This window comes from Phyllopteryx taeniolatus, chromosome 2 (assembly GCF_024500385.1).
Source record: "Phyllopteryx taeniolatus isolate TA_2022b chromosome 2, UOR_Ptae_1.2, whole genome shotgun sequence".
NCBI lineage: Eukaryota > Metazoa > Chordata > Actinopteri > Syngnathiformes > Syngnathidae > Phyllopteryx > Phyllopteryx taeniolatus.
The window spans coordinates 36,177,079-36,200,949 of record NC_084503.1 but is presented as its reverse complement, the minus strand read 5'-3'; the positions used below and the strand labels follow the sequence as shown (position 1 = coordinate 36,200,949).

The 23,871-nt window shown below is 42.0% G+C and overlaps 1 protein-coding gene across 2 annotated transcripts in view; it reads right to left on the bottom strand.

The window, feature by feature from the left end:
* Positions 1 to 5,880: 5,880 nt before the first annotated feature.
* The window catches only part of LOC133474361 (CUB and sushi domain-containing protein 1-like), a 570,296-nt gene continuing 552,305 nt past the window's right edge, over positions 5,881 to 23,871 (bottom strand). Inside the window, exons 71-75 of one of the 2 annotated variants that reach the window (XM_061765990.1) lie at positions 20,482 to 20,594; positions 19,359 to 19,446; positions 19,065 to 19,191; positions 16,858 to 16,920; positions 5,881 to 13,419 (exon numbers count right to left, since the gene is read on the bottom strand). In XM_061765990.1, coding sequence (XP_061621974.1) covers positions 13,260 to 13,419; positions 16,858 to 16,920; positions 19,065 to 19,191; positions 19,359 to 19,446; positions 20,482 to 20,594 — 551 coding nt within the window. In that variant the 3' untranslated portion in view covers positions 5,881 to 13,259. The remainder of the gene's footprint in view (positions 13,420 to 16,857; positions 16,921 to 19,064; positions 19,192 to 19,358; positions 19,447 to 20,481; positions 20,595 to 23,871) is intronic. The other variant, XM_061765991.1, reaches the window with a different exon arrangement.

The following is a 23,871-nucleotide window of genomic DNA, read 5'->3' as shown; positions in this document are numbered from 1 at the left end:
AACGATTAGGCGAAATATGCAGTAACTCCTACCAATTTTTCGATTTTCCCAGGCACACCCGTAAGAGGATAAAGCCTCTTTCATTTTGCACCTGCTGCTCTCAGGCTCAGAAGTCACAATGACAAGTGACAAAAACACAGTGAGTGCTGTCACACGGCACAGAGACAAAAGAGAAAAAAAGGAGGTCTTGGAAATGTGGCATCACCTCTCACCACTGCAGGACAGATATGATAAATGAAAGTAGATATGGCCTCAGTCCAGGCGATGATTCATTTTCTACACACATTTGCATACCAACGGGGTCGGTAATGCGAGTTAACATCATGAAAGGCTAGCAGCCGTGTGAAGAAAATCAAAGAAATAAAATCAAATCAACCAACATCCTCCTCGCTGCACATCAAAATGGATAATTATGCACGCTGACCGGCTAAACATTTACAACAACATAATCTATTGAGGTCCTCCATTATTATGCTACCTTATTTAGTGACAGGAGAGGAAATCTCAGTATAATGCAGTGCAGCTCAGCACCAGCGCAAACTACAACTACAAAAATGGTGCGTGTTTCTAATCCGACGTGTGCTGGAGCTGATCTCAGCTGACTTCGGTCGTGCCAATCGCAGGTTGCATATAGACGTTGCATATAGAACCATTCGCAGTCACACCTATGGACAATTACAGTCTTCGGTTAACCAAACGCACGTTTTGGGAGTGTGGGAGGAAACCGGAGTACCCGGAGAAAACCCACACAAGTACGGGGAGAACATACAAACTCCACACGGGAAGGGCGGAGCCGAGACTTGAAACAACGGCCTCTAAAATGCGAGGCGGTCAACTAACCACTTGACGGTTATCCCTCTCTCTGACATCTAACTCTAATCCTAACCCCAAACCATAATGCTTAGGTCAAATCCTGACATAACATCACATCCTAAACCTTAATCCCTAATGTTTATACCCTCACCCTTCCTTGCCCCTCTTTCTAACCTCAAACCCTCAACTTTATTACTAGAACACAAAACAAATGCAGCTGTAGCAAAGTGGAGTACATTATAAATATTGGCCATGAAAAAACCAAATAATGATAGATCAGTGATTCCCAACCAGTGTGCTGTGCTGAAAGCCCTTCAGGTGAACCTCGGGAAATTATCAAATTTTGCCCAGTGAATTTGGTTAGAAAATTATTTATTTACAACAAATAATGTATCTTTGTTCATCTATCAATAAATGACAATAAATACATATACATATATATTCTTCTATTAGATGGCAGAAAGTTTGCTAGTTGGTGTGATGTGCCTTGGCTCAATAAAGGTTGGGAATCACTGTGATAGATGACACTGTATTATCATAATAATATGTTAATAAAACATTATTTTGTCATTAAAATATACTTGTTAAAAAAAAAACTCCTTCAGCGTCTCTTCTGTGTCTTAGACCAAATTTCTCACTTACCCTAAACCCAAAATGCATGTCTGCTTCACAGTCAATAAAATCAAACGATTTTATATTCTAATAATCAGTGACAACAGAGTCAAGATTCCTTTTGGGTCCTGAACTAAAGTTTGGGGAAAAGAAATGTTAGCAGCGACATCAGGAAAGAACACACACACACACACACACACACCTTGTAGTATGTGCACAACTCAGATTGGATCACACTGGACTGTTAACTACAAAACACATGCGTGTGTGTGTGTGTGTGTGTGTTTGTGTCAGACATAATAACCTCCACACATTTTAGACGTACTGTAGGATTGTGCGCGTGTGCACGCACACTCACACACACACACACACACACACACACACAAAGAAAAGAGTTAATCTGGGAGAACACAGCTTCAATCTAAAATTTGCCCTGGGTGATCTCCCATTTTTTTTTTTTCCCATATGAAATTGCCACTGATTTCACTTCACCGCATTTTGCTCTTTGCGAGAACTGTTCCCCTAACTTACTGCCACGTTGAATATCCCCCTTCATGCGGCTCAGACGAGCAGTGGGAGAAGTGAGAAAAGGACGGAACAAACAGACAGGAGTGTAGGAGAGTGGAAGATGAGAGAGAGACTCAGGAGGCCGTGCCCTGAAGGAATCCTTCATTCGCTGTCACATGCACACACATATGTGACGAGGGAGCGAGATAGCAAAAAAATAATTCAGCCACTCTGCCAACTGTGCAGGCTGCCAAAATGATAATCATGCCCCAATCCGTGCAATGATGCCAAACCGCGCTGCCATTTTCCAGTTTAGGCTACAGGCCAATACAATAAGTACATAATAGCATTCCAGTGTTTCCCCAAGATATGTTTTCTGGTTGTGTCAAAGGCCCCCTGAAAAAAACATGTAGATGTGTTACTAAAGCTCTCCATTGATAGAGTTGATGAAATTCTGGGATGGTGAACCTTGTGCCAAAAAAGTTCTCCTGTTATATAAACAACCTGAAGCAGCAAAGGTTTTAATCTGTGCTGATTTTATCATGAGACAGATGCAGCCTACCTGATAATGACTTCCAGGCTGACTCACTGCTGCTGATACATTTATTTACAGTTATTTAAAGACTCATCAACTTAATGATAGCTCTATGATAATGTTCACATCAGATAGAGATGAAGAAATATGAGCTTCACATATTACAACGTTCCACTTTTATGTCTTGTTAGCGGTTCCCCTGCAATCTTATTGTGATTAACTTGTCAATTTTGTACCTCTTCTCCACACTCCGCCACCTGGCAGCATTGTATTTTAAATAGAAGAATGTATTTACATCTACTGTCGTATGGTGTTTGTCGGTTAGGACTAAGATTCCGAGATGTTGTTTACTTTAGCACTTGCCATGTCTCGTCTTTCGAACTTTCCGTCGTGATTTTGGTACAGTATACATTTTTTTTTTGTCAAGCCCTTCACTATGGCATCCAATCGTAATGGAGGTGGAAAAAAAAAAAAAAAAAAAAAAGGAAGCGCATTAACCTTAGGATTGGTGAAAAATTGGAACTTATTAAGAAATTGGAGTCAGGAGTCTCCGTGGACAGATTAATTGAGGAATACAGCGTGTAAAAAAACAAACTAATTCCAAGCTTTTGCAGTGAAGTTTGACGTGCACCCTACCCAAAGATAAGATAGGTGTTATGCATAAGCATAAGCGCATTCAAATGTGTCAAAATAGGGACCTGGAGAAAGCTGTGTACAAATGGCGTGTGCACCGACACTTTCACGGCAATATTAGACCATCACACCGATGTTTAAAGGTACTGTAAGTTTGGATAAGCTTGAAAACTTTAGAAACATTTTCAAGCTTTCATTATATTTATCTATAAAAATGTACTGTACTGAGGCCACGAAAAAAGGTGCTTCAAATAAACGGACAAACGGCTTTAACGGACAACCCCTCCTCCCTATTAGGCCGTTATTTCGAGGTTGCACTTTACGTATACAATATATATATATATATATATATATATATATATAATACAGTATATTTGATCTTTTACTGTAACATCATCTCCATTCTTTTAACTGTGAAGCAAAATCATTAGTTTTCACGACGTACTGTATCTTGCCGTCTCGTTCCTGTCGCTGTTTTTTAATTTGAATTACCAGTGGAGTAAAATGGCAGTCGGGCATTTACCGTGACAAATGTTGTCATATTGACATGACTCATCCTTTTCTAATTTTGTGCTTAAGTTAATTCCTCAAAATAATTTTCTTAGACTGCGGAAACAAATTAGGTTTAGTTATCCCTGGTGGTGGGACCCAAGTGTAAAGAAAGAAATTGCACCTTTTGATGCCAGTCAGGAAATAAAGTCTTTACTGAGGCCCAACACATGGCAAAAAGATATGTCCTTTTGTCTTTTGACTTAATTAGACATCTGTAGGGCACTTTAAAAAAAAAAAAAAAAAAATTTTTAAAAGATCATTCAGATGTGGTAATATGACATTTTCTTGTCTGCTGTCAAGGATTTTATTGAGGCTGAGCAAAAGCCAAAAAGTGAACACTCTCCATGGTTGCTCTGGCATGAAATTAAAGAATTCGACATGTGTCTCTTCCATGTTTTATCCCCAATACAATCTCATATGTGTGTCAGATCCAAAGTTGTTAACTGATCGCCAACAAATCTCATAGTAGCACTTATCGCTGTAATTGTAGAAGCTGCTTTATGGCTGTTTCATTAATGAATGCCAACATTTTGTGCACAGCACCAAGTGTGTAAATTCAGCTTTATTTTACATTGTCGAAAGACTCGTGTCAATTTAGTTTCATTGCTCGTTCCGTGCATCTTAATGTACTATTTCTTTTTAATAGTCTTTCCTGTTGGTGGTTGCACTCAGAAAGCAGGCTGTAACTGCAAATATAAATACAGTTTTACCATGCTGTCCTACATTCCTAAGCATGCTGGAGCTGACTGCTCATGCTATTCTCAGACGGATGGAATCTCTTTACTTGTTTATTGTCTCTCAATTCTCACTGATATAATTTGTGGCCAACCTGGTGGTAACCCTGGTAACCGGCTTTGGGTTGCATTTCCTTACGAGTTTATGAATGTAATGATGAAGACCTGGTTGGATCTGAGGAGGCCTTCTCGTATTGAAAAAAAAAATAATTGCGAGTAGGTTTGTTTACCAATGGAGAATCACGAATCAGCGGGGGTTCACTGTAATCCTCCTTGTGCATGTTTGTCATGAAAAAAAAAAACAAGTTAAGGGTGAGTACACAGTTTGTAATATACAGAGGACTACCTTCTTTGTACATTTGTATGATGTCTAAGAACATAGTCCCGTTAATATCACTTCTTTGACTCCTAAAGTTTATTTTCAAGTGAGGATTGGACTCCACCAAGACTGCCCTGGGATGAGCCCTCCAAATCAGAGACCATGGTCGTCAGTCAGAAAAGGGTGGAGTGTCCTCTCCAGGTAGGGGATGAAATCCTGCCCCAAGTAGAGGAGTTCAAGTATCTTGGGGTCTTGTTCATGTGTGAGGCAAGAATGAAGCGGGAGATCGACAGGCGGCTCGGTGCAGGGTCTGTAGCGATTGGGACACTGCATCAGTCTATCTTAGTGACGGACGATCTCCGTTGCCACCCTCACCTGTGGTCACGAGGTGTGAGTTGGGACCAAAAGAACAAAATTACAGATAAAAGAAGCCAAAACGAGTTTTCTCCACACGGTGCCTGGGCTTTCCCTTCGAGATAGGATGAGAATCTCAATCATCCGGGAGGGGCTCAGAGTAGCGCCGCTGCTCCTCCGCATCGAGAGGAGCCAGATGAGGTGGCTCGGGCTTCTGGTTAGAATGCCTCATGCACGCCTCGGTGGTGAGGCGCTCCGAGTATGTCCCATCGGGAGGTGGCCCCGGGGAGGAACCAGGGCACGTTGGAGAGACCTCGGCTAGCCTGGGAATGCCTTGGGATCCAGCCCCTTGAAGTGCTGGACGAAGTGGCCTGAGCGAGAGAAATCTGGGCTTTGCCGTTTAAACGGAAGAAAATTTTGACACTAGAATGCACAATTTATATTTCCTTATTTTCAGGAAAGCAGCAGAGTTTAGGGCTGAATTTGAATTTCAATTCAACGCAGACCAGAGCTGGAGTCAATCCAAGTTTGGGTCATTTGTCACAGTGCTTGCAAACCTCCATGGAGACAAACACATAAGTCCACAATTAATGTGGTGTGTGTGAACATTATCAGACTGTGTGAAGAGAGAACACATGAGAGAAGCGCAATCATGCAAACTCCACACTGGAAGGCTTTCCGCTGCTTTGAATCTTGGACCTCGCTGCTGTGCATCAATCACGCACAAACGCATCGCCTGATTTGTTGTTTTACATACGCCCTCTGCCGCCATAGTTGGCAGGAAACTTTACAGATCGAGGCAGCACACAATGCAAAAGTGGTTCTTGTATAAAAACTTTATTCTCAAATAATATCTTCAAAATAGCTGATAAAGTATGAGGCTCTTTGACAACAGGTTATGAGGCTGCATTCACAAACTGTACGCTCGCACACATTAGGACTCCTCACGTTATTTATTGCCCTCTTGAAATCTTTACCAGAGGACATAAACATAGCAAACGAGCATTTGGAACATTGCAAAATAATCAAAATTAAATTGGAGCCTCCATAATCTGTTAACTTGTTACCATCATCTGGAACCTTCATGTTTGGGCAGACATGACAAATTTGAATTTGTGAGAACTGTTGTCCAAATAGCAATTACAAATGTATCACCTTGAGCTACTCTTACACAAGAACACTTTGGAAAACCATCTTTAAAAAAAAAAAACGATACTGTCAACTCATTCGTTTTTAAGACGACACTAAAATATACAATACTGTGCTCAAGTCTTAGGTCACCACTATTTTTGTCGTCTTAGTAACCCTTTTCCACAGCAGTCCATCGTAAGCGTACCCTTATGAAGGATTCTTAAATATAAAGCTTTAATAATAAGTGTTATGAGACATGATACCATGAAAGTATTGTACAGTCTATTTCCCCCCAAAATGCTGAGCCATGGAAAACATTTTGGTGAGACTCTGGATGGTGACACCAATTAGCGGTGACAAATTCTTTGTTTTAACATACTGTACTTTGACAACTAAGCTTTTAAGATGAAATGAATATTTGAGTCACTATTACATGGATGAGTCCAGCCCCCAAAATTCCAATGGCACTGCCCATTTGTTCATCAGCCACCATAAAGCAGGAAGTAGTTCGTGAACATTTTCTTCCCATTTTTGTTCCCCCATCCAGCCTTGGGGAAGGTCTGTGCGCTACTGGCCGATATTCTTTAGTATATATAGTCAGTACAACAACCTGTTTGCTAAAACAATGATTCTAATGGTGGCCCAAGACTTTTGCACGCTTGTATTACCCTATTGTTGCACCAAATATGCTAATGCTCCCCAAAATGGTTGATTTAGCAGTTTTCCAGCAAATGGTTTTCATGTTCCTGTGTAAGAACATCATCATTCATTCTGATAATTGCTCCTCACTCTGAATCACTGTCATTGGGTTATAATACTAAAAACATTTATTTCAATAAACAAGGTGTTTGCCAACCTACATCATTGATCATAAAAGGTACAGCATGTTTAATCATTTGTAGATTTTCTTTTTTTGAAAACAATCTCTCCATAAAAAATATATTTCTGTACAAAAATGTCTCATCTGTTGCACCTACTTCAAGTTAAGCGGCACGTGACGACGGCAAGGCGACAGAAAATGACGATGATGATGTGAGGATGGCGCTTGAAACACGGCTGACCTCCTGAAGGACCTCCTATGTTTTTAAAAACGTGCTGAAATAATACACTCCTAAATGAGCCACTGAGAATTTGTGGGTTTACTCAAATTTGCCATTTTAATTAAGTGCAGAAATGAATAAAGAAAAACATTTTTTTTCAGATGACTACTGGTCTCAATCAAGGTTGAGTTCGAATGTTGTTGCACTCAGCCATTTTCCTGATTCATCAGTGCAACAACTGTGCCAACTGCTACTTCCACGACTGTCACACCCGGACACCAGACAAGGCTTCACCTCCCGCAAAAAAACATCCCAGAAAGTGCGATTCAGAGATTGATAGAAGACCTTGGGTGCCAGTGTGTCTGTATGTCAGTATAAGTGAATCTTACTTCTCATCTTTCATAAACCTTTGATAGATTTGATGGGTGTGTGGAATAAACGACGCATCCAAAAGAAGTAATCATTGCAACATGAATCACCAAGCTATAAATCCCTCAGATTTCATTGCGGCCATAAAAACAATCACTCTCCTACAAAGCGACAAACACGGAATTAGCCCACTCTCGTTCTCAGTGGCTCAAATATACAGTAATTCACACTAATAAGAAAAAAATAAAAAATAAACAAGAAAGGGTCATTTCATCGTAACGTGTACCAAAAACAACAGCAAAAAAATACAACTCCTCTTTTGCATTGATTCAGTGAAGCAAGGTTGCAGTCAGCTGATATAGAGCACACACAAGTTCGACAGCGTGAGAAGCTTGTCCAAGATGGACTGCTGAAAAGAAAAAGGTACAAGGAACATCTAATTCAATAGGTAATTGCATAAAGGCTGAGAAAATTGAAAGGGTTAAATCATCAAAATAAATAAAATGCGGACTGGATTTTGAATCAGTACTTTCCAGCTGGGAAAACCCAATGGTTTTTTTGGACGACATGTACTTTTCTAATGTAACAAACCATCGGTCAAATTAAGATATCCACGTTAAAATAAATGCACATGTACCTCACTGCTGGTTATTGACAGGAGAACATATTACTTAATTGTTGTTGCTGGATAAAACCCAAGTTTATTTTACAGAGATTCTGTAACAACTTCAGATTGTGGCTGCAGGCTGGAGACCCTATTATGGCACGAGTAACCTTTGCGGATGCGCACACACGCTCACTGTGCATTTAACTCAAGTTCTGCGGGTGCACGACCTCCCAAATATAACCTCTTGCAGCGCAGCTCTAATCTTCTACATGGCAGGATAAACAGGAGTCAAATTTTTTTTGGTGTTCGGGCGCACTAAGAGATCAGTGGTGTGCCATTAGCAGATAAAATTAGACCTTTTATTACGCCTGTGGAAACCTTGCAGCCTCTTAATTTCTGGCTCCATTACGCCCTCTTGGCTGTATGGAAAAATCTCAAATGATTTAATGAGATCAATTCAATGCAGCCACTGTGTGCATGCCAGCATGGAAAAAAAATGTAAATAAAACCAGCTTTTGTAACAAAGTATTGTTTAGATGTCAGTAAAAGCTACTGTACACACAACAGCAGTCTTGATTCTGCGCCGCTCTTTTGGCTCATTAAATTGAACATGTATGTTTGGATTTGTTTTCTGTTCTTTGTAAAATTAATATCACAAATAAATGCATTTATTAATGTCATCTCACTTTGCAAGATAAATGAACAATGTTCTGATACAAAATGTTTTTCGGGGAGTAACTGAGCTCTTTGAGTTCTTAACTTTCAAGATTGTTTTCTAGCAAACTTAATTCTAATTAATGTGAATTCTGCCAGGTATGATTTGTAAGATTTTGTTCGATGGATTGAGGTGGACTCATTTAAAAAGCAACACACCAAAATGCTGACAAAGTCATGCAGGTTAAAGAAAAACGCCTCAAGTGCCAACCCTAATGTGAGAATGTTGTGTGCAGAGTGTGAAACTAGCCTGCAGACACTGGAATACACACACTTGACAACAGTTACGTCTAAACTCAATGCAGCATCTTTGGGGAGAAAAAAAAAAAAGATACTTTGACAAGCTTGCGAGTCATTTCAGACACGTGGATGATGTTAGATCGTGCAAAAAATACCGTGTAAGTACAAAGTTTGGAGTTAAAATGTCAAGAAATCAACTCCATGCTTGCGTCTTTGCTTGGCACATCACTGAATATGTTGGAACTTACTCTCTGCAACACGAGCTGTTTCTGAAACTATTAAGGAGCTCAAAAGCAATCTAACAACAATTGTGCATGTTGTCTTCATGTCATTTTGAAGCAACTAAACCAGCGAGTGTCAGCTAATTTCAATAAGGCTTCTGCACTACTGCTAGCAAGACACTTTATGATTGGGGTGCTTTTCTTTTCTTGGTTGTGATGTCAATCGAAATACAGATAAGGTGCCCAGTGCAGCCACTAAATTTAAACCCCTCTGAGGTCGTACAATTTGCAATTTAAACAGTCCCTGTAATTGAATGCGTCTTTTATATGTACAGTGGTGCCTTGCAATACGGGTTTCGTTTGTTCCGTGGTCAAGCACGTAATTCAGAAAACTCTCAAATCATTATCCTCATCGAAATGAATCAACATGCCATTAATTGGTTCCAGCCCGCCGACACCCCCCAAAAAGTTCCGGTCCTCTGTAAGCCACAGTAATTTAGTCATTAATTGCAAAGAATAAAGAATATATGTGTGTGAGTATTATATTATATGTCTACATGTGTTGCTTCACAATTTGTGTTCCAATATCCTTTGCTTGAAGGGTTAAAACACAGCGACACGATGGTATATGATAGCTCGTCTATGACACTTCCCATTATATGTTAGTATTAAGCGAGTAGACCTTAAGTTGTTGCGTGGAAGTTTTGCGGTTGTTTTAATTCTATGTGTTTTGCGTTACGTTTGAAAGTGAACTTCAACTGGGAGTGGCTAAAAAGCTTGCAGCCTCTTTTTTGAGACATTGTTTACCATCCGCCGAACTGCTGCTTGTTGCCTAGCTCAGCTGAGTTGAGTTCACCGCCGCCATCAGCGATCGTATAACCTATAAAAAAAAAAAAAAAAAAAAGAGGCCGAACGACAGCTCCTATCTTGAAAAATTCACAAGTTGGGTCGCTCATATCACAAGGCACCACTGTATAGTTATTTATCACTCTGCACTTTGTAGTAAATGTTAAGGAAGTGTTATGTTGTTTGTTTTAAAGTGTTTACATGTGTGACAAATAAGAATGTTAAAAAAAAAGCGAGTGTTATGACCAATGAGAATCACCTTGCGAATGCGCCTTCATCAGCAAAGTTCGTGTTGCTCATTGTTGTACGTCTTATTTGCATTATTTCCATGGCAGAGTTTCCCGAATTGATAGCCAGGACTGAAAATTACTGGGATGCTATTTGTTTATGTAAAATGAGAACAATGCTAAAATGCTGCAAGCTATTTTGTTGATCATCAATCAGGCACGCAATTTCTTGTCAAAGGGGGTTCTACAGAGCCAACATGAGTTAGCCTCTTGTATTCATGATCTCACACTTTTAATTAGTCCCCTAAACGGGACCATACCCGGAGGTGAGTTTTGGAATGAGACCTGACTGATGCATTGAGGGTTAGAGAGTTTGTTTTTCGCAATCTGTGTGGAAAATTGAACTTTTTAAAGATACGCTGCCTCGTATTGATTCAAAGTCTGAAATACAGCAATAAACAGCTTGTTTGTTTAGATAAATTGCACCTTTAAGTGATGAAGTCTCACAGACTGTGTGCTCTTTAAAGTCGTGTGTGGGGGGGAAAAGAAAGTGCATTAAAAGATGTGAAATGGGTGGCGCATGACAGTGTGAGTGGTGGAGCATTAAACATCTTTTTAAAGACCTGTTTATTTTCTGAAAACTTCTACTGTCTACAACTTTTAATGAAGTAGACTTGTATACCATGTCATCTTAGTGTAAAGCATCACACTGTGTGCTATTTGGGTGAGCGTTAGAGTCGTAGCAGAGTTCAGTATGAGCTTTCAGAAACAGACATGGTCATTAACGCATCATGGTGCCATTACAACACAGGAGGTCCACAGGTAAACTCATCTCAACTTTCTGGGTGGGCTCGAACGTTGTCACGACAACAAAATAAACAGGGGTATAGCAGGTGCTCACACCTTCTGTGGGCGTTTGGCGTGAAATATAAATGTATATATACAAACACTCTGTAACCCTGTATTTAGCCATCTGTGATCTTTTCTTTAAAGATAGATTCTCTTAATTTGAAGGACTCTTGTTTCCAAACCCATTTCAGACCCCAAAATTATTATGATTTTTTTTCATAACCCAGTCAGAAAAACACACTAGTGCAAAATTTGTGCGATTTAAGAGTCTATATAAAGTTTATAGTTGGGGGGTCCCCAGCAGCAGCAAATTGGGAAGTCCCATTGGGCCACTGGGTTTTGAACATAAGAGTTTGTTCATGAATATCTTCACTGAAGAAAAATGCCAGCAGAGACAATTTGCCTCGGTTTCCATAGCAACCTGTCCTTGTCCCTCGTTCCGAACAGAGAACGTCTAATTTCACGCAGTCTTCTGAGTCCGTTTATCTGCTTTTGTTTTTGTGACTGACTGGTGAAAAATATCACCTGGCTGATATTCTCTTCCACCGGAGATTTGAAGTCGTTTCCTGGGTCGACGATCCTGACAGTTTATTGCTCGCAGGTCTCCCCTTGTTCATTCAGTCAGCAAGCACGCAATCCTGGCTGGTCCAAGTATGACACTCAGACAATTTGATTGTGTTTGTCAGCTCTCTGGAAACCTCACAATTGTGTGTAGCATCACAATTATTTGAATTTCTGGTTCATGGTAGTCTGACTGTCACTACAGGGGATTTTGCTGTGTTGGAGCTTTGTAAGTGTTTATAGGGGGTTTAAAACAGATCTAGGACTAACGGCTTCAGGGTCACGGCAGGGGCTTAAGTCAGCCCATCTGAGGGCAAAAGGTGGACTACACCCTGGACTGATCACCTGTCATTCATAGGGTAATTGTGTACGGGGGATTGAGTGGGAATTTACTCCACAACATCAGCAATGTGAGCTATAACAACAGGTAGGAGACAATTTGCAAATTTGTGAATGTTTAGCGACAGCCTGATTGTTGCCAGGTCCTGTGGAAAAGGCAATGACGTAACTCGTTGAAGGTAGCGACAATCACCGAAAATCAACTCCTGTGATTGTCTTGCTATCATAAACTGAAATCTTCTTATCCAGAAAGCCACTAATCCAAGCACCAATGATATGTTTATGTTCCGTACTTCAAGAATGCTTCAGGTAAATAAGTGAACCGGTGGAACTTCAGTCACATTTACTGGATTTAGAAGGCAATGTCACAGCAGTCTGCGTACGTTCTGAATAAAAAGCGCTTTGCCTTTAAATCCAGGTTTAGTCGTGTCAAACTCATCCCGATGCCCAGTGGGAGAAGTTTGTCCTGCACCATTTGCGTTGAGAAATATGAACCGTCTAATTAGGACTTTAAGCCTAGAGAGGTGAAAGATTGGTTCCCCTGTGGGTCCAACCTACACATCAGTCAAAGACGTCTGGCCTGCAGCAGTGGAGCTATTAAGCTTTTTTACCACTGTGCATATACGTGCGTATATTTGGCACAGGGCTGTGGGATTAGATTGGGGCAAACATCTATCAAGTGTTGGAGGAAAGGTATCAGAAGGCCATTGGTGCAGTTTAAACCGTTCTAAGTTGGAAGTGAAGAACGGTAGGACGTTTTGAGTTGTCTGTTTTTCCTTCATGTCTGAACAGAACACGTATCCCCTGACGATTAACTAACTTTTTAATGACATCACTGTCTAATTTTGCCGAAGGAGGAGGCGGTGGATGCTCGTGTAACGTGGGAGCAGAGGCACATCACTGTGCAGAGTATGCTGAACAGCATGCCACCGCACAGACTGCTCCACGTGACCAGTGTCAATCATGAGTTTGCTTGTTTGTCCTGTTGGTGAAACCGCATCGCTGACAGCCCGGCTGGACTGCACCACTGCACAAAGTAGCGGCGGGTGTGCGGGACTATACCACAGTGCATACTGTATTGAGCGTGGTGTCGAATCGAACGGCTTTAGCCTCAGTGGGCTTCATGTTGGTGTCGTACATCGGGTTTTCAAATGATGCTTGACCATTGGTGCTTTCATGGCCGACGTAGCCATTGAACTGGACCTTAGGACGGGATCTGAAAATCAGAAGAGAAAATGCCGTTATAGAAGTATCATTTACAAAATGACATACTGTACATACGTACAGTGGAATTCTGACCTCAGATGTCCTGACATTAGGAAGAATTTTGAGGAAAAAGTACATCACATAAGTTGTAGAAATTCTGTATCAAATTCATCCATCCATCCATCCATCCATCCATTTTCTGAGCCACTTCTCCTCATTAGGGTCGCGGGCGTGCTGGAGCCTATCCCAGCTATCATCGGGCAAGGAGGCGGGGTACACCCTGAACTGGTTGCCAGCCAATCGCAGGGCACATACAAACAAACAACCATTCACACTCACAGTCACACCTACGGGCAATTTAGAGTCTTCAATTAACCTAGCATGCATGTTTTTGGGATGCGGGAGGAAACCGGAGTGCCCGGAGAAAACCCACGCAGGCACGGGGAGAACATGCAAACTCCACACAGGCGAGGCCGGGGATTGAACCCAGGTCCTCAGAACTGTGAGGCAGATGCTCTACCCAGTCGTCCACCGTCCCGCCGTATCAAATTCAACATAATTAAATATAAAACTGCCACAGAAACCTGTGATGCAGAAACTTTATCAGATACTGTATGTTATTAAATTTACAGTATGGATCACGCTTATGTGTTTGATGAGGAGTAGTTGTCAAGTCTACACATTTCAGAGAGAAACGTCACGCTTCAATGCTTTGAACTGTCAAGTACCCATCGTGTTACTGTGAGTGCATGCATGTACTGTAGGTTGCAATCGCCCTGCAAATTTGAACCAAACGTTTGATTTCAAACCAATATGTCATTTCGCCATCTGCCAGAATGAGAACTGTAATGTAAATGCTATTTAATGAAAGGTGACTACCCCACCTGGTATGTCTGTTGCATTACATTTTAGTAGAATTATGGTTTATAATCCAGTTACACAGCAACTCCAGCACTGTGGAACTACACTAGTAGGAAACCTTGTTGTACACTTTCACTTTCATGGTTGAAGAAAAGAACAACACAATGGTCACTGAAATAACGAGGGAATGATCCATTTTTTTTTTTAAGATCAGACATTGCCTTAGCATTGTGGTCCAACAAGATTACATAAAAAACAAAAACAAAAACAAAAAACCTCTTATGAAACTGGCTTAGATAAAAGTGACCAATTAACCAATTATTTTGCTGCGCAGTTGCACACCTTTTGACGCAATCCAAGGATTTCAGTCACTGAAACTTGTGCACCTGTTGACATGTATTTTGGCAGACTCCTTTGAAGCATACTGCTCCAGCTGTCTCCAGTTTGAAGGAGTCCAGACTGCAGATATTCAATAGGATTTAGCTCAAGACTCATAGAAGGCTACTTCAATTTTTCCACCAATTTTCTTCCAAGCAATGTTTGGGTGTTTTAGCTGTGTGTTTTGGGTTGTTATCCTGTTAGAGGACCCAAGACCTGCTGATGAAAGAAAGCTTTGCGACACTGTGCAGATTAGCTCCAGAATCCCTTGACATCATTGTACATAGCGCAGAATGAAGAACCCCTGTGCCGGATGAAGAAAAGGCGTCCCTCAACATCGCCTCCTCCATGTTTCACAGGATGCACCGTCTTCCTTTCTTTGTATGCTTAGCTTAGAGCTGATGTGACTTGCCAAAAAGCTCTACTTTCCAAGGACATTCTCCCAGAAGGTTGGTGCCTTGTCAATATGTATTTTGACAAATTTTAGTCACACCAGTTTCAAATTATTTCAGTGACCATTCTGTCTTTTTCTTTCTTTAATAGAAGGCTACCAACAGTTGTGCCTGCATTTGTATGTGGATTCTGCAGCTGAAACACTCTGACTCTGATCTCATTAAGTGTGTGCGTGCGTCTGCGCGTGCGTGCGTGTGTGTGTGTGTGCGTGCACTGGTAAAATCCAACCCCCGGGAGCCACAATGCCTACCTTATGGGCTAAACCTATTACTATACAAAAGTGCACACACACAAAACCTCACAACAAAGACTCCCCTGCATGGCAGTAGTTCAAGTCACTGCATTAGCTTCTGTTTGTGGCTCTGTGTGCAATACTTTAATTTTATCGCTGGGATGAAAAACAGCACATGTAATTGCTTTGACAGTATTATAGGGTCTGCACAGGCATACAGGCCAAAGCAGGACAAACTGCAGGAGACACTCTCTCACTCTAGACTTTCATTAAAAATACTTTGCTGTAAAATGCAATGATAAAACACTATACTATAATGCAAAAATATTGTTTCTGTTGGCATGGCGTTATGGGAGATTGTTTTAGCATGCAAATGGTCATGAAATGACAATGTGACACTTTTGGCAGAGGAGTCACAGGGCAACCACTGCCATGTGAGGTGTGTGGCATGTAATCTCACAAACACATCTTGCCAAGCTTCAAGCTGATGCGATGATAAGCCAAAGATCAAAAAGCAGCATTTGAATTGACAATGCCCAAAAATCAATACAAGGCAAAACTGCATAGGAGGGAAAAGGTCTTAAAAAACAACTTGTAAGGCATTATCATTGACAACCACAATGTACCACATTTTCTTAAGCTTGTCAATACAAAAGTGGAGACAAAGGTATATTTCGTGTAAAACCTGATCAACCATATCACAAAAACGGTCAAAATTAAAGAAGAAACATACATCTCAAGCATTTTTAATGAAATTGTAACCTTTGTTCTAGAAACAAAATGAGTGGATACACAAAGGTAAAAAAATGCAACCTGGTGGCATACATTTATACTCAAAGCTAAAGCAACAGAATTCCTTAAACACCTAAATACTTCTGCAAACACTGTCAAATAAAATGCTTGTCTTCTTGCTGAGTTGCAGTTAATGTATTAAACTTAACTTAGTGATAATTCAAACAGCGCAGATTTTCCAAAGCCAAATGGCGTTCGCACAGACGACAAATACAAATAAAATAAAATAAATAACAAAATAAACAAAACGATGGAACAAAAAAAACGCAAAAGAAAACTAAACAAAAACAACAATTTTATTTTATTTTTTTAAAGCAATCACTTGCTAGAATTAACCTTAAGCAGGCTAAAGACTGTTTGTTCCTGGTGACATCATGCTGACAGAGAGATGACAATGAAATTAAGGACAAAATATAATTTGCATTCCCGAGCTTCAAATGATTGCTGTTTAGACACAGTAGGGCTGCACAGCTTTAGTAACTTCAAAGCAAATATAATGACAATAAATGTTATCCCATTTGAGCAAAAGTGGATTTTATGTTTTGATTTTGATTTACTTTCAATGTATTGCAACACACATTAGCCTTTTACCTCCCCCCGCATTGTGCAGCCATACTACGAAGCATGAAATAAATCTAGGAACAAGCAATGGTGAGGTTGGTGGAGGGTGTGGTGGCGAGCGGAGGTCTGGTTGCCAGTGGAAACCAGGTCAATGACAGGCGTCAGTCTTACCTGCCGCCAGGCCCCCAGGTGTCTTTTGGTCTTTCATTGTCATCTGTGTCAGCAGACAATGTCCTGCATACAACCATCAGCTTTAACATATACACTACATCTAGGCAACATGGCACACCGTGAGTGCTAAAGCAGCTACGCCAGTGATTCTCCAAGTGTGGTGTGGGTACCACTGGTGTTACACGGGCTCCCTTTAGTGCTACACAGAAGACTGATTTAAGTTTTGAGTCGCTACCGGACGAACTTACAGCTAGAAAAACTGCAGTCTGATTACATTGAAACTTCAGCTGCTGCAGCCAACGCGACTGTTGTCATGCACGCTGCTATCGCAGGATTACAATTTCAGCTTCTTGTGGCCCTCAAACTGGTCAGAAGAGACTTTCTTACTCTCATTGACAAAGAACAACACGCAACGTGTTGCTGCTGCATTTGTGGTCTCTACTGTAAATAAAATTTAGTTGAGTAAACCCACACAATACATTTCTAAGTTTTAGTTAACTTTGAAGTACAATTTAATCTTTTAGAACTGTTTGTTTTCTAACACTTATTCAGGTAACATTTTTCTTGAACTTTAATACGCAACATATTTTCATAGAATTATTATGTAAGTAGTATTTTCCTATATTCAAGTACAGCGTTAATGTTAAAACTGCATGTTGCAGCGGCTTATAATAATATTAAATATACTTTACGATAGATACTCAGTATTTTTTAGGTGACACTTGGTGTAAAAAGTTTGAGAACCACTGGATTAAGCAGTCAAATGGGGTACAGTGCAGCTGAAGTCCTATAACTTGGATTTTAAGTACAATTTGTAAAAATACAGTGAGCAGAAAAAGAGGTAGAATCACCGTCATGAAACCCAGTCAACCTCAACTAAAAAGTGTGATTTGCTTTTTCTTTCGTTGTGATGTGACAACAGCAACAACAGTATCGTGATAGCTGACGGGAATACAAGTGCGATGTTGTATAGAGGTATGTATTGAAGTAATATTGTGACGAAGGAAAGCAGTTCACGCATCTCTGTCCTGGCTGTTCAGTGCAATATGGCTAATGGAAAAGTAATACGTTTACTGCAAACTGACTAGTGATTCAACCAACCCTCCTTCTCTCCACTTCCATAGATACCATGGGTCAGTCACACATCATCAAAGTTAATGTTTTTTTTTAAAATTTTTTTTTTTAGACTTTTATGACAGTTGCTGAAGTTGAAGTGTTGCCTGATGAGGGTTTGACAAGAAATGATCATTTATACTTTCATTATTTTCCATGGTAAATGTTGATTCCAAATATTAAAATCGAATTGTCTATTTAAGAGGCTCCACTGTAATCAGTGGTTTCCTAGCTGTATCAAATTACTCTCATTTAGCTTAAGTGAGAAGTGTGTGAAGTCTTATAAATACGTAACAATTAATAAATAGTATGATAGGTCATACTATTATTTTGTTTCTTTAACACAATGGCTTTTAATACATTTTGAAGGCAGTCTAAGCTAATTTCAATTAAACAATTTCAACGGTTCCAGTTAATACCAGACTTTGCTATTTATTTTTAATTTTGAAGAACCAAGTGACTGTGATAGAATGTAATGGCCAGTTAGCATTTCCTGCTATAATGAAAATAAAAGACAAATATGCCGCCACCTATTGAGTTAGCTATAATAGATAATAATAGTTAATTCCCATGCGATCCAGCCATTTTGGGATGCATTGTCATTTCATTGTGTGAGTCACTCCAGCTTCTTCCAGTGCTTATATTGAGAGCACCTACACAGTATTCAATGTCAGTGTCTTGAACAAAGATGTATACACACAGTAATTAACTAGCAGTCTGAAGAGACCGCTGTGCAGATGTGTTTGTAATATGGTAGAGAATGAGCTAATTTCAGGGAACTGTATGACATTTCTTATTGAATTAGACAAAACAAATTAGGGAATAGCGCTGCACTGAGGAGAAGTGATTATGGAGTCAAAGTAACCACTGTTGTGCATTTCAAATTTCCATGCTGTATTCATAAATGAGAAGTAAATGTGGATACCTTGATGTAACTGATACTAACTGAAGGTTGTTGGTGTTAACTTTTATTTACATTGTCCTCTCACAATCGCGGCACTGCTGGTTTAAACGCAACTCCAATTTAAAGATGCAGCATTGTGTTCTCAGTTAGTCGTCATCTTCCCGGTGTTCACATTGCACATGTTGCCTACCTGCGCTTGTAGAGGTAGAAGGCGAATCCCGACAGGATGAGGGCAAAGAAAGGAACCAAGATGGCTGCTGCCACAGAGCTGCTGTTCGTATAGGGGTTGGATGGGTCTCTCGCCATGGTTAGAGGCCCTAACATCATAAACATTCATAAAGCTACAGCGAGCTAAAAATTCTCTGCATTTCAAGTTTGAAAACTTAAATAAAACAGAAAGTTTATTAATTCTCCAGTTAAAAAAATGACAATATTAGCCTTATGGAATACATTGTTTGAGGCCCCCGCAGTTATATTCACGTACCTTGCCGTGTCAGATGGAACTTGCCAAAGTCTTTATTGTGAATATGCCCTTGGTAGACAAATGTTTTCTGGTCGGATTCTGCAGTCACCTTAAAGCGAGAACATTAAGGAGTGTTAGCATTATGACGTGATCAGAAGTAATAGCTGTACAAAACATACAATATACATACAAACTCACCCTCATCAGGAAACCGGCGGTGGCAGTAACAGAGGCATTATACATTGTGGAGGGTGTATGTTTTATAATGTAGTCTTCATTACATCATATTGTATCATAAAACGTTTTACACTGCAATGCACAGCTATAAATTCACATTGCCTTGTGAGATTTACAACATGAAATAATAGTATAGCATGAACCACTATTTGTTTCTATCCAGCTAATATATGTTTAAGGTGCAGTGTGGTACATGCACTTGCAATGAGGTTTTTTTCAACCTCCAATGCAATACTCAATAAAATCACGATAGCACACTTTTACTGGACTGAATGAACCACAATAAAACATCATGATCCAGCAGCCTGAATAACGTTTTATTGGACAGGCAAGAGGTGAGTGAGTAGTAATGTTTCAATTTTAATTGTTTGGGGAAAAAGAGTTAACCTCGAAAAGACTTGTGGAGAAAGAATATCTTACTTAGTCATAACTTATTTACTTATTCATGGTCAAAAATAAGCTAAGAAATAGGGATGAGCGAATGCATTTGAATGAATTATTTCACATAGTGTAAACCCCAAAATTGATTTAAAAGTAAAATCTGGATGAGATAATTTTGTGGAATTACCTGTTCTGGCGTTCACAATGACAACAAAAGCCTTTTAGTAAAGCATGGAAATCTTTCTTTGAAACGATAATTAGACTTGATTGTATGCCATTGCAACGAGTTTGCATAATGTGACAGACAGAGGAAATGTCTGGAATTTTAATGCACTTTGTGAAGACCCAATGAAGGAGACTTATAGTTTTGGTCACACAATAATATGGGTGGACGGAGCCTATTCCAGCGGAGTTAGGGTGAATGGTGGAGCACCCTTGGAATGGTTGTCAGTCAATGGCCTTGATAGATAAATAGCTACTCCAGTTACTTGATACTTTATTTTCAAAAGAAGTGTTTTTTTCTTACATATCCATCCATTGCCCAGTTGTCGTTCTTAAACTTGCTGTAGTAATGCTCTGTGGGCCCTTTGACTTGATAGACCTTCAGTAGAAGCTGGTTCTCTTCAGACTTGTAGGTACCTGTGGAAGATGTACGCAGAGGTTGTTAAAGATGCGAACCAACCAATGTTACGACTGTTTTTTTTTAAATACAATTTGTTTGGGTTATGCCGGTACTTACAGTAGTTGGCTAAAATTTGAGCTGATTTTATAATGTGTTTGATGACATCAAACATCATTGCAAATGTAGTTCACTTTGGGCACGCCAGGAATTGTTTCATGGTGCATATTTGCATATAGAGCGGCATAGTTGTGAAACGACGCACTTCTACGTGAATGCCAGAAAGACTGTCAACCGGGAAGACAAAGTGGTGGGCAACCACGCAAGTTGATTGACAGAGCAAAGGAGACATTTTGACATTTTCAAAACTCATATCCAATCCAAGCACCTGACAAACTGTCTGTCTGGGAATGAGAGACGTTTAGTGTCCAGAAGCACAGCTCAACTATTGTGTGCTAGCAAACGTTGTTTCATAGAACTGACAGAAAACAAACCAAAAAAATAAATAAATTGAGTCTGAATATCTGCATTTGTCAGCATTTGTCTCCATTTTGTTACTTCCCATGGGCTCACCACCTGTGGGAGGGGCCATGGGGGTCGGGTGCAGTGGGACCTGGGCGGTGGCTGAAGGTGGGGAACTTGGCGATCCGATCCCCGGCTACAGAAGCTGGCAATAGGGACATGGAATGTCTGGCAGGGAACGAGCCCGAGCTGGTGTGTGAGGTCGAGAAGTTACGACTAGATATAGTCGGACTCGCCTCCACACACAACTTGGGCTCTGATACCAGTCTTCTTGAGAGGGGTTGGACTCTCTTCCACTCTGGAGTTGCCCACGGTGAGAGGCGCCGAGCAGGTGTGGGTATACTTATTTCTCCCCGGCTCGGCGCCTCTACGTTGGGGTACACCGGTGGATGAGAGTGTAGCCTCCCTCTGCCTTCGGGTGGGGGGATGGGTCCTGACTGTTGTTTGTGCCTATGCACCAAACAGCAGTTCAGAGTAGCCGCCCTTTTTGGAGTCCTTGGAGGAGGTGCTGGAGAGCGCTCCCGCTGGGGACTCCATCGTTCTGCTGGGGGACTTCAATGCTCACGTGGGCAATGACAGTGAGACCTGGAAGGGCGTGATTGGGAGGAATGTCCCCCTCGATCAGAACCCGAGCGGTTTTCTGTTATTGGACTTCTGTGCTCATCACGGATTCTCCATAAGGAACACCATGTTCAAGCATAAGGGTGTCCACACGTGCACTTGGCACCAGGACACCCTAGGTCGCAGTTCGATGATCGAGTTTGTGGTCGTGTCATCGGACTTGCGGCCGCATGTCTTGGACACTCGGGTGAAGAGAGGGGCGGAGCTGTCAACTTATCACCACCTGGTGGTGAGTTGGCTGCGATGGTGGGGGAAGATGCTGGTCCGACGTGGCAGGCCCAAATGTATTGTGAGGGTCTGCTGGGAACGTCTGGCAGAATCCCCTGTCAGAAGGAGTTTAAACTGCCACCTCCGACAGAACTTTGCTCACGTTCCGGGGGAGGTGGGGGACATAGAGTCCGAGTGGACCATGTTCTGCACCTCCATTGCTGAGTCGGCAGACCGAAGCTGTGGCCGTAAGGTGGTCGATGCCTGTCGTGGCGGCAATCACCAACGGTGAGGGATGCCGTCAAGCTGAAGTAGAAGCTCTATCGGGCCTTTTTGGTTTGTGGGACTCCTGAAACAGCTGATGTGTACCGGCTGGCCAAGCGTAATGCAGCTTTGGTGGTTGCTGAAGCAAAAACCCGGGTATGGGAGGAGTTCGGTGAGGCCATGGAGAAAGACTTCCGGACAGCTTCGAGGAAAATCTGGTCCACCATCCGGCATCTCAGGAGGGGGAAGCAGTGGACCACCAACACTGTGTATAGTGGGGATGGGGCGCTGCTGACATCGACTCGGGGCGTTGTGAGTCGGTGGGGAGAATACTTCGAAGACCTCCTCAATTCCACCGACACGCCTTCCCATGAGGAAGCAGAGTCTGGGGTATCTGAGGCGGGCTCTCCTATCTCTGGGGTTGAGGTCATCGAGGTGGTTAAAAAGCTCCTCGGTGGCAAGGCCCCGGGGGTGGATGAGATTCGCCCGGAGTTCCTCAAGGCTCTGGATGTTGTAGGGCTGTCCTGGTTAACACGCCTCTGCAACATCGCGTGGACATCGGGGACAGTGCCTCTGGTTTGGCAGACTGGGGTGGTGGTCCACCTATTTAAGAATGGGGACCGGAGGGTGTTTTCCAACTACAGGGGGATGGAGAGGAGGGTCCGTCAGGAAGTTCGTCAGATCCAGGAGGAGCAGTGTGATCTTCGTCCTGGCCGTGGAACAGTGGACCAGCTGTACACCCTTGGCAGGGTCCTCGAGGGTGCATGGGAGTTCGCTCAACCAGTCTACAGTCGGGAGTATGGGGTACCGAACCCCCTGATACTCCTGTACAACCGCAGTCAGAGTTTGGTCCGCATATCCGGCAGTAAGTCGGACTCGTTCCCGGTGAGGGTTGGACTCCACCAAGGCTACCCTTTGTCAGCGATTCAGTTCATAACTTTTATGGACAGAATTTCAAGGCGCAGCCGAGGTGTAGAGGGGGTACGGTTTGGTGGCCTCAGTATTGCGTCTCTGCTTTTTGGAGATGAGGTGGTTCTGTTGGCTTCATCAAGCCGTGATCTCCAACTCTCACTGGAGCAGTTCGCAGCCGAGTGTGAAGCGGCTGGGATGACAATCAGCACCTCCAAATCTGAGACCATGGTCCTCAGTCGGAAAAGGGTGGCATGCCCTCTCCAGGTCGGGATGAGATCCTGCCCCAAGTGGAGGAGTTCAAGTATCTTGGGGTCTTGTTCACGAGTGAGGGAAGAATGGAACGGGAGATCGACAGGCGGATCGGTGCAGCGTCTGCAGTGATGCGGACTTTTTATCGATCCGTTGTGATAAAGAAGGAGCTAAGCCGAAAGGCGAAGCTCTCGATTTATCGGTCGATCTACGTTCCTACACTCATCTATGGTCACGAGCTGTGGGTCGTAACCAAAAGAAAAAGATCCCGGATACAAGCGGTGTCCGGGCTCTACCTTAGCGATAGGGTGAGAAGCTCGGTCATCCGGGAGGATCTCAGAGTAGAGCCGCTGCTCCTCCACATCGAGAGGAGCCAGATGATGTGGCTGGGGCATGTGTTTCGGATGCCTCCCGGACACCTCCCTGGTGAGGTGTTCCGGGCACGTCCCACCGGAAGGAGACCCCGTGGACGACCCAGGACACGCTGGAGAGACTATGTCTTTCGGTTGGCCTGGGAACGCC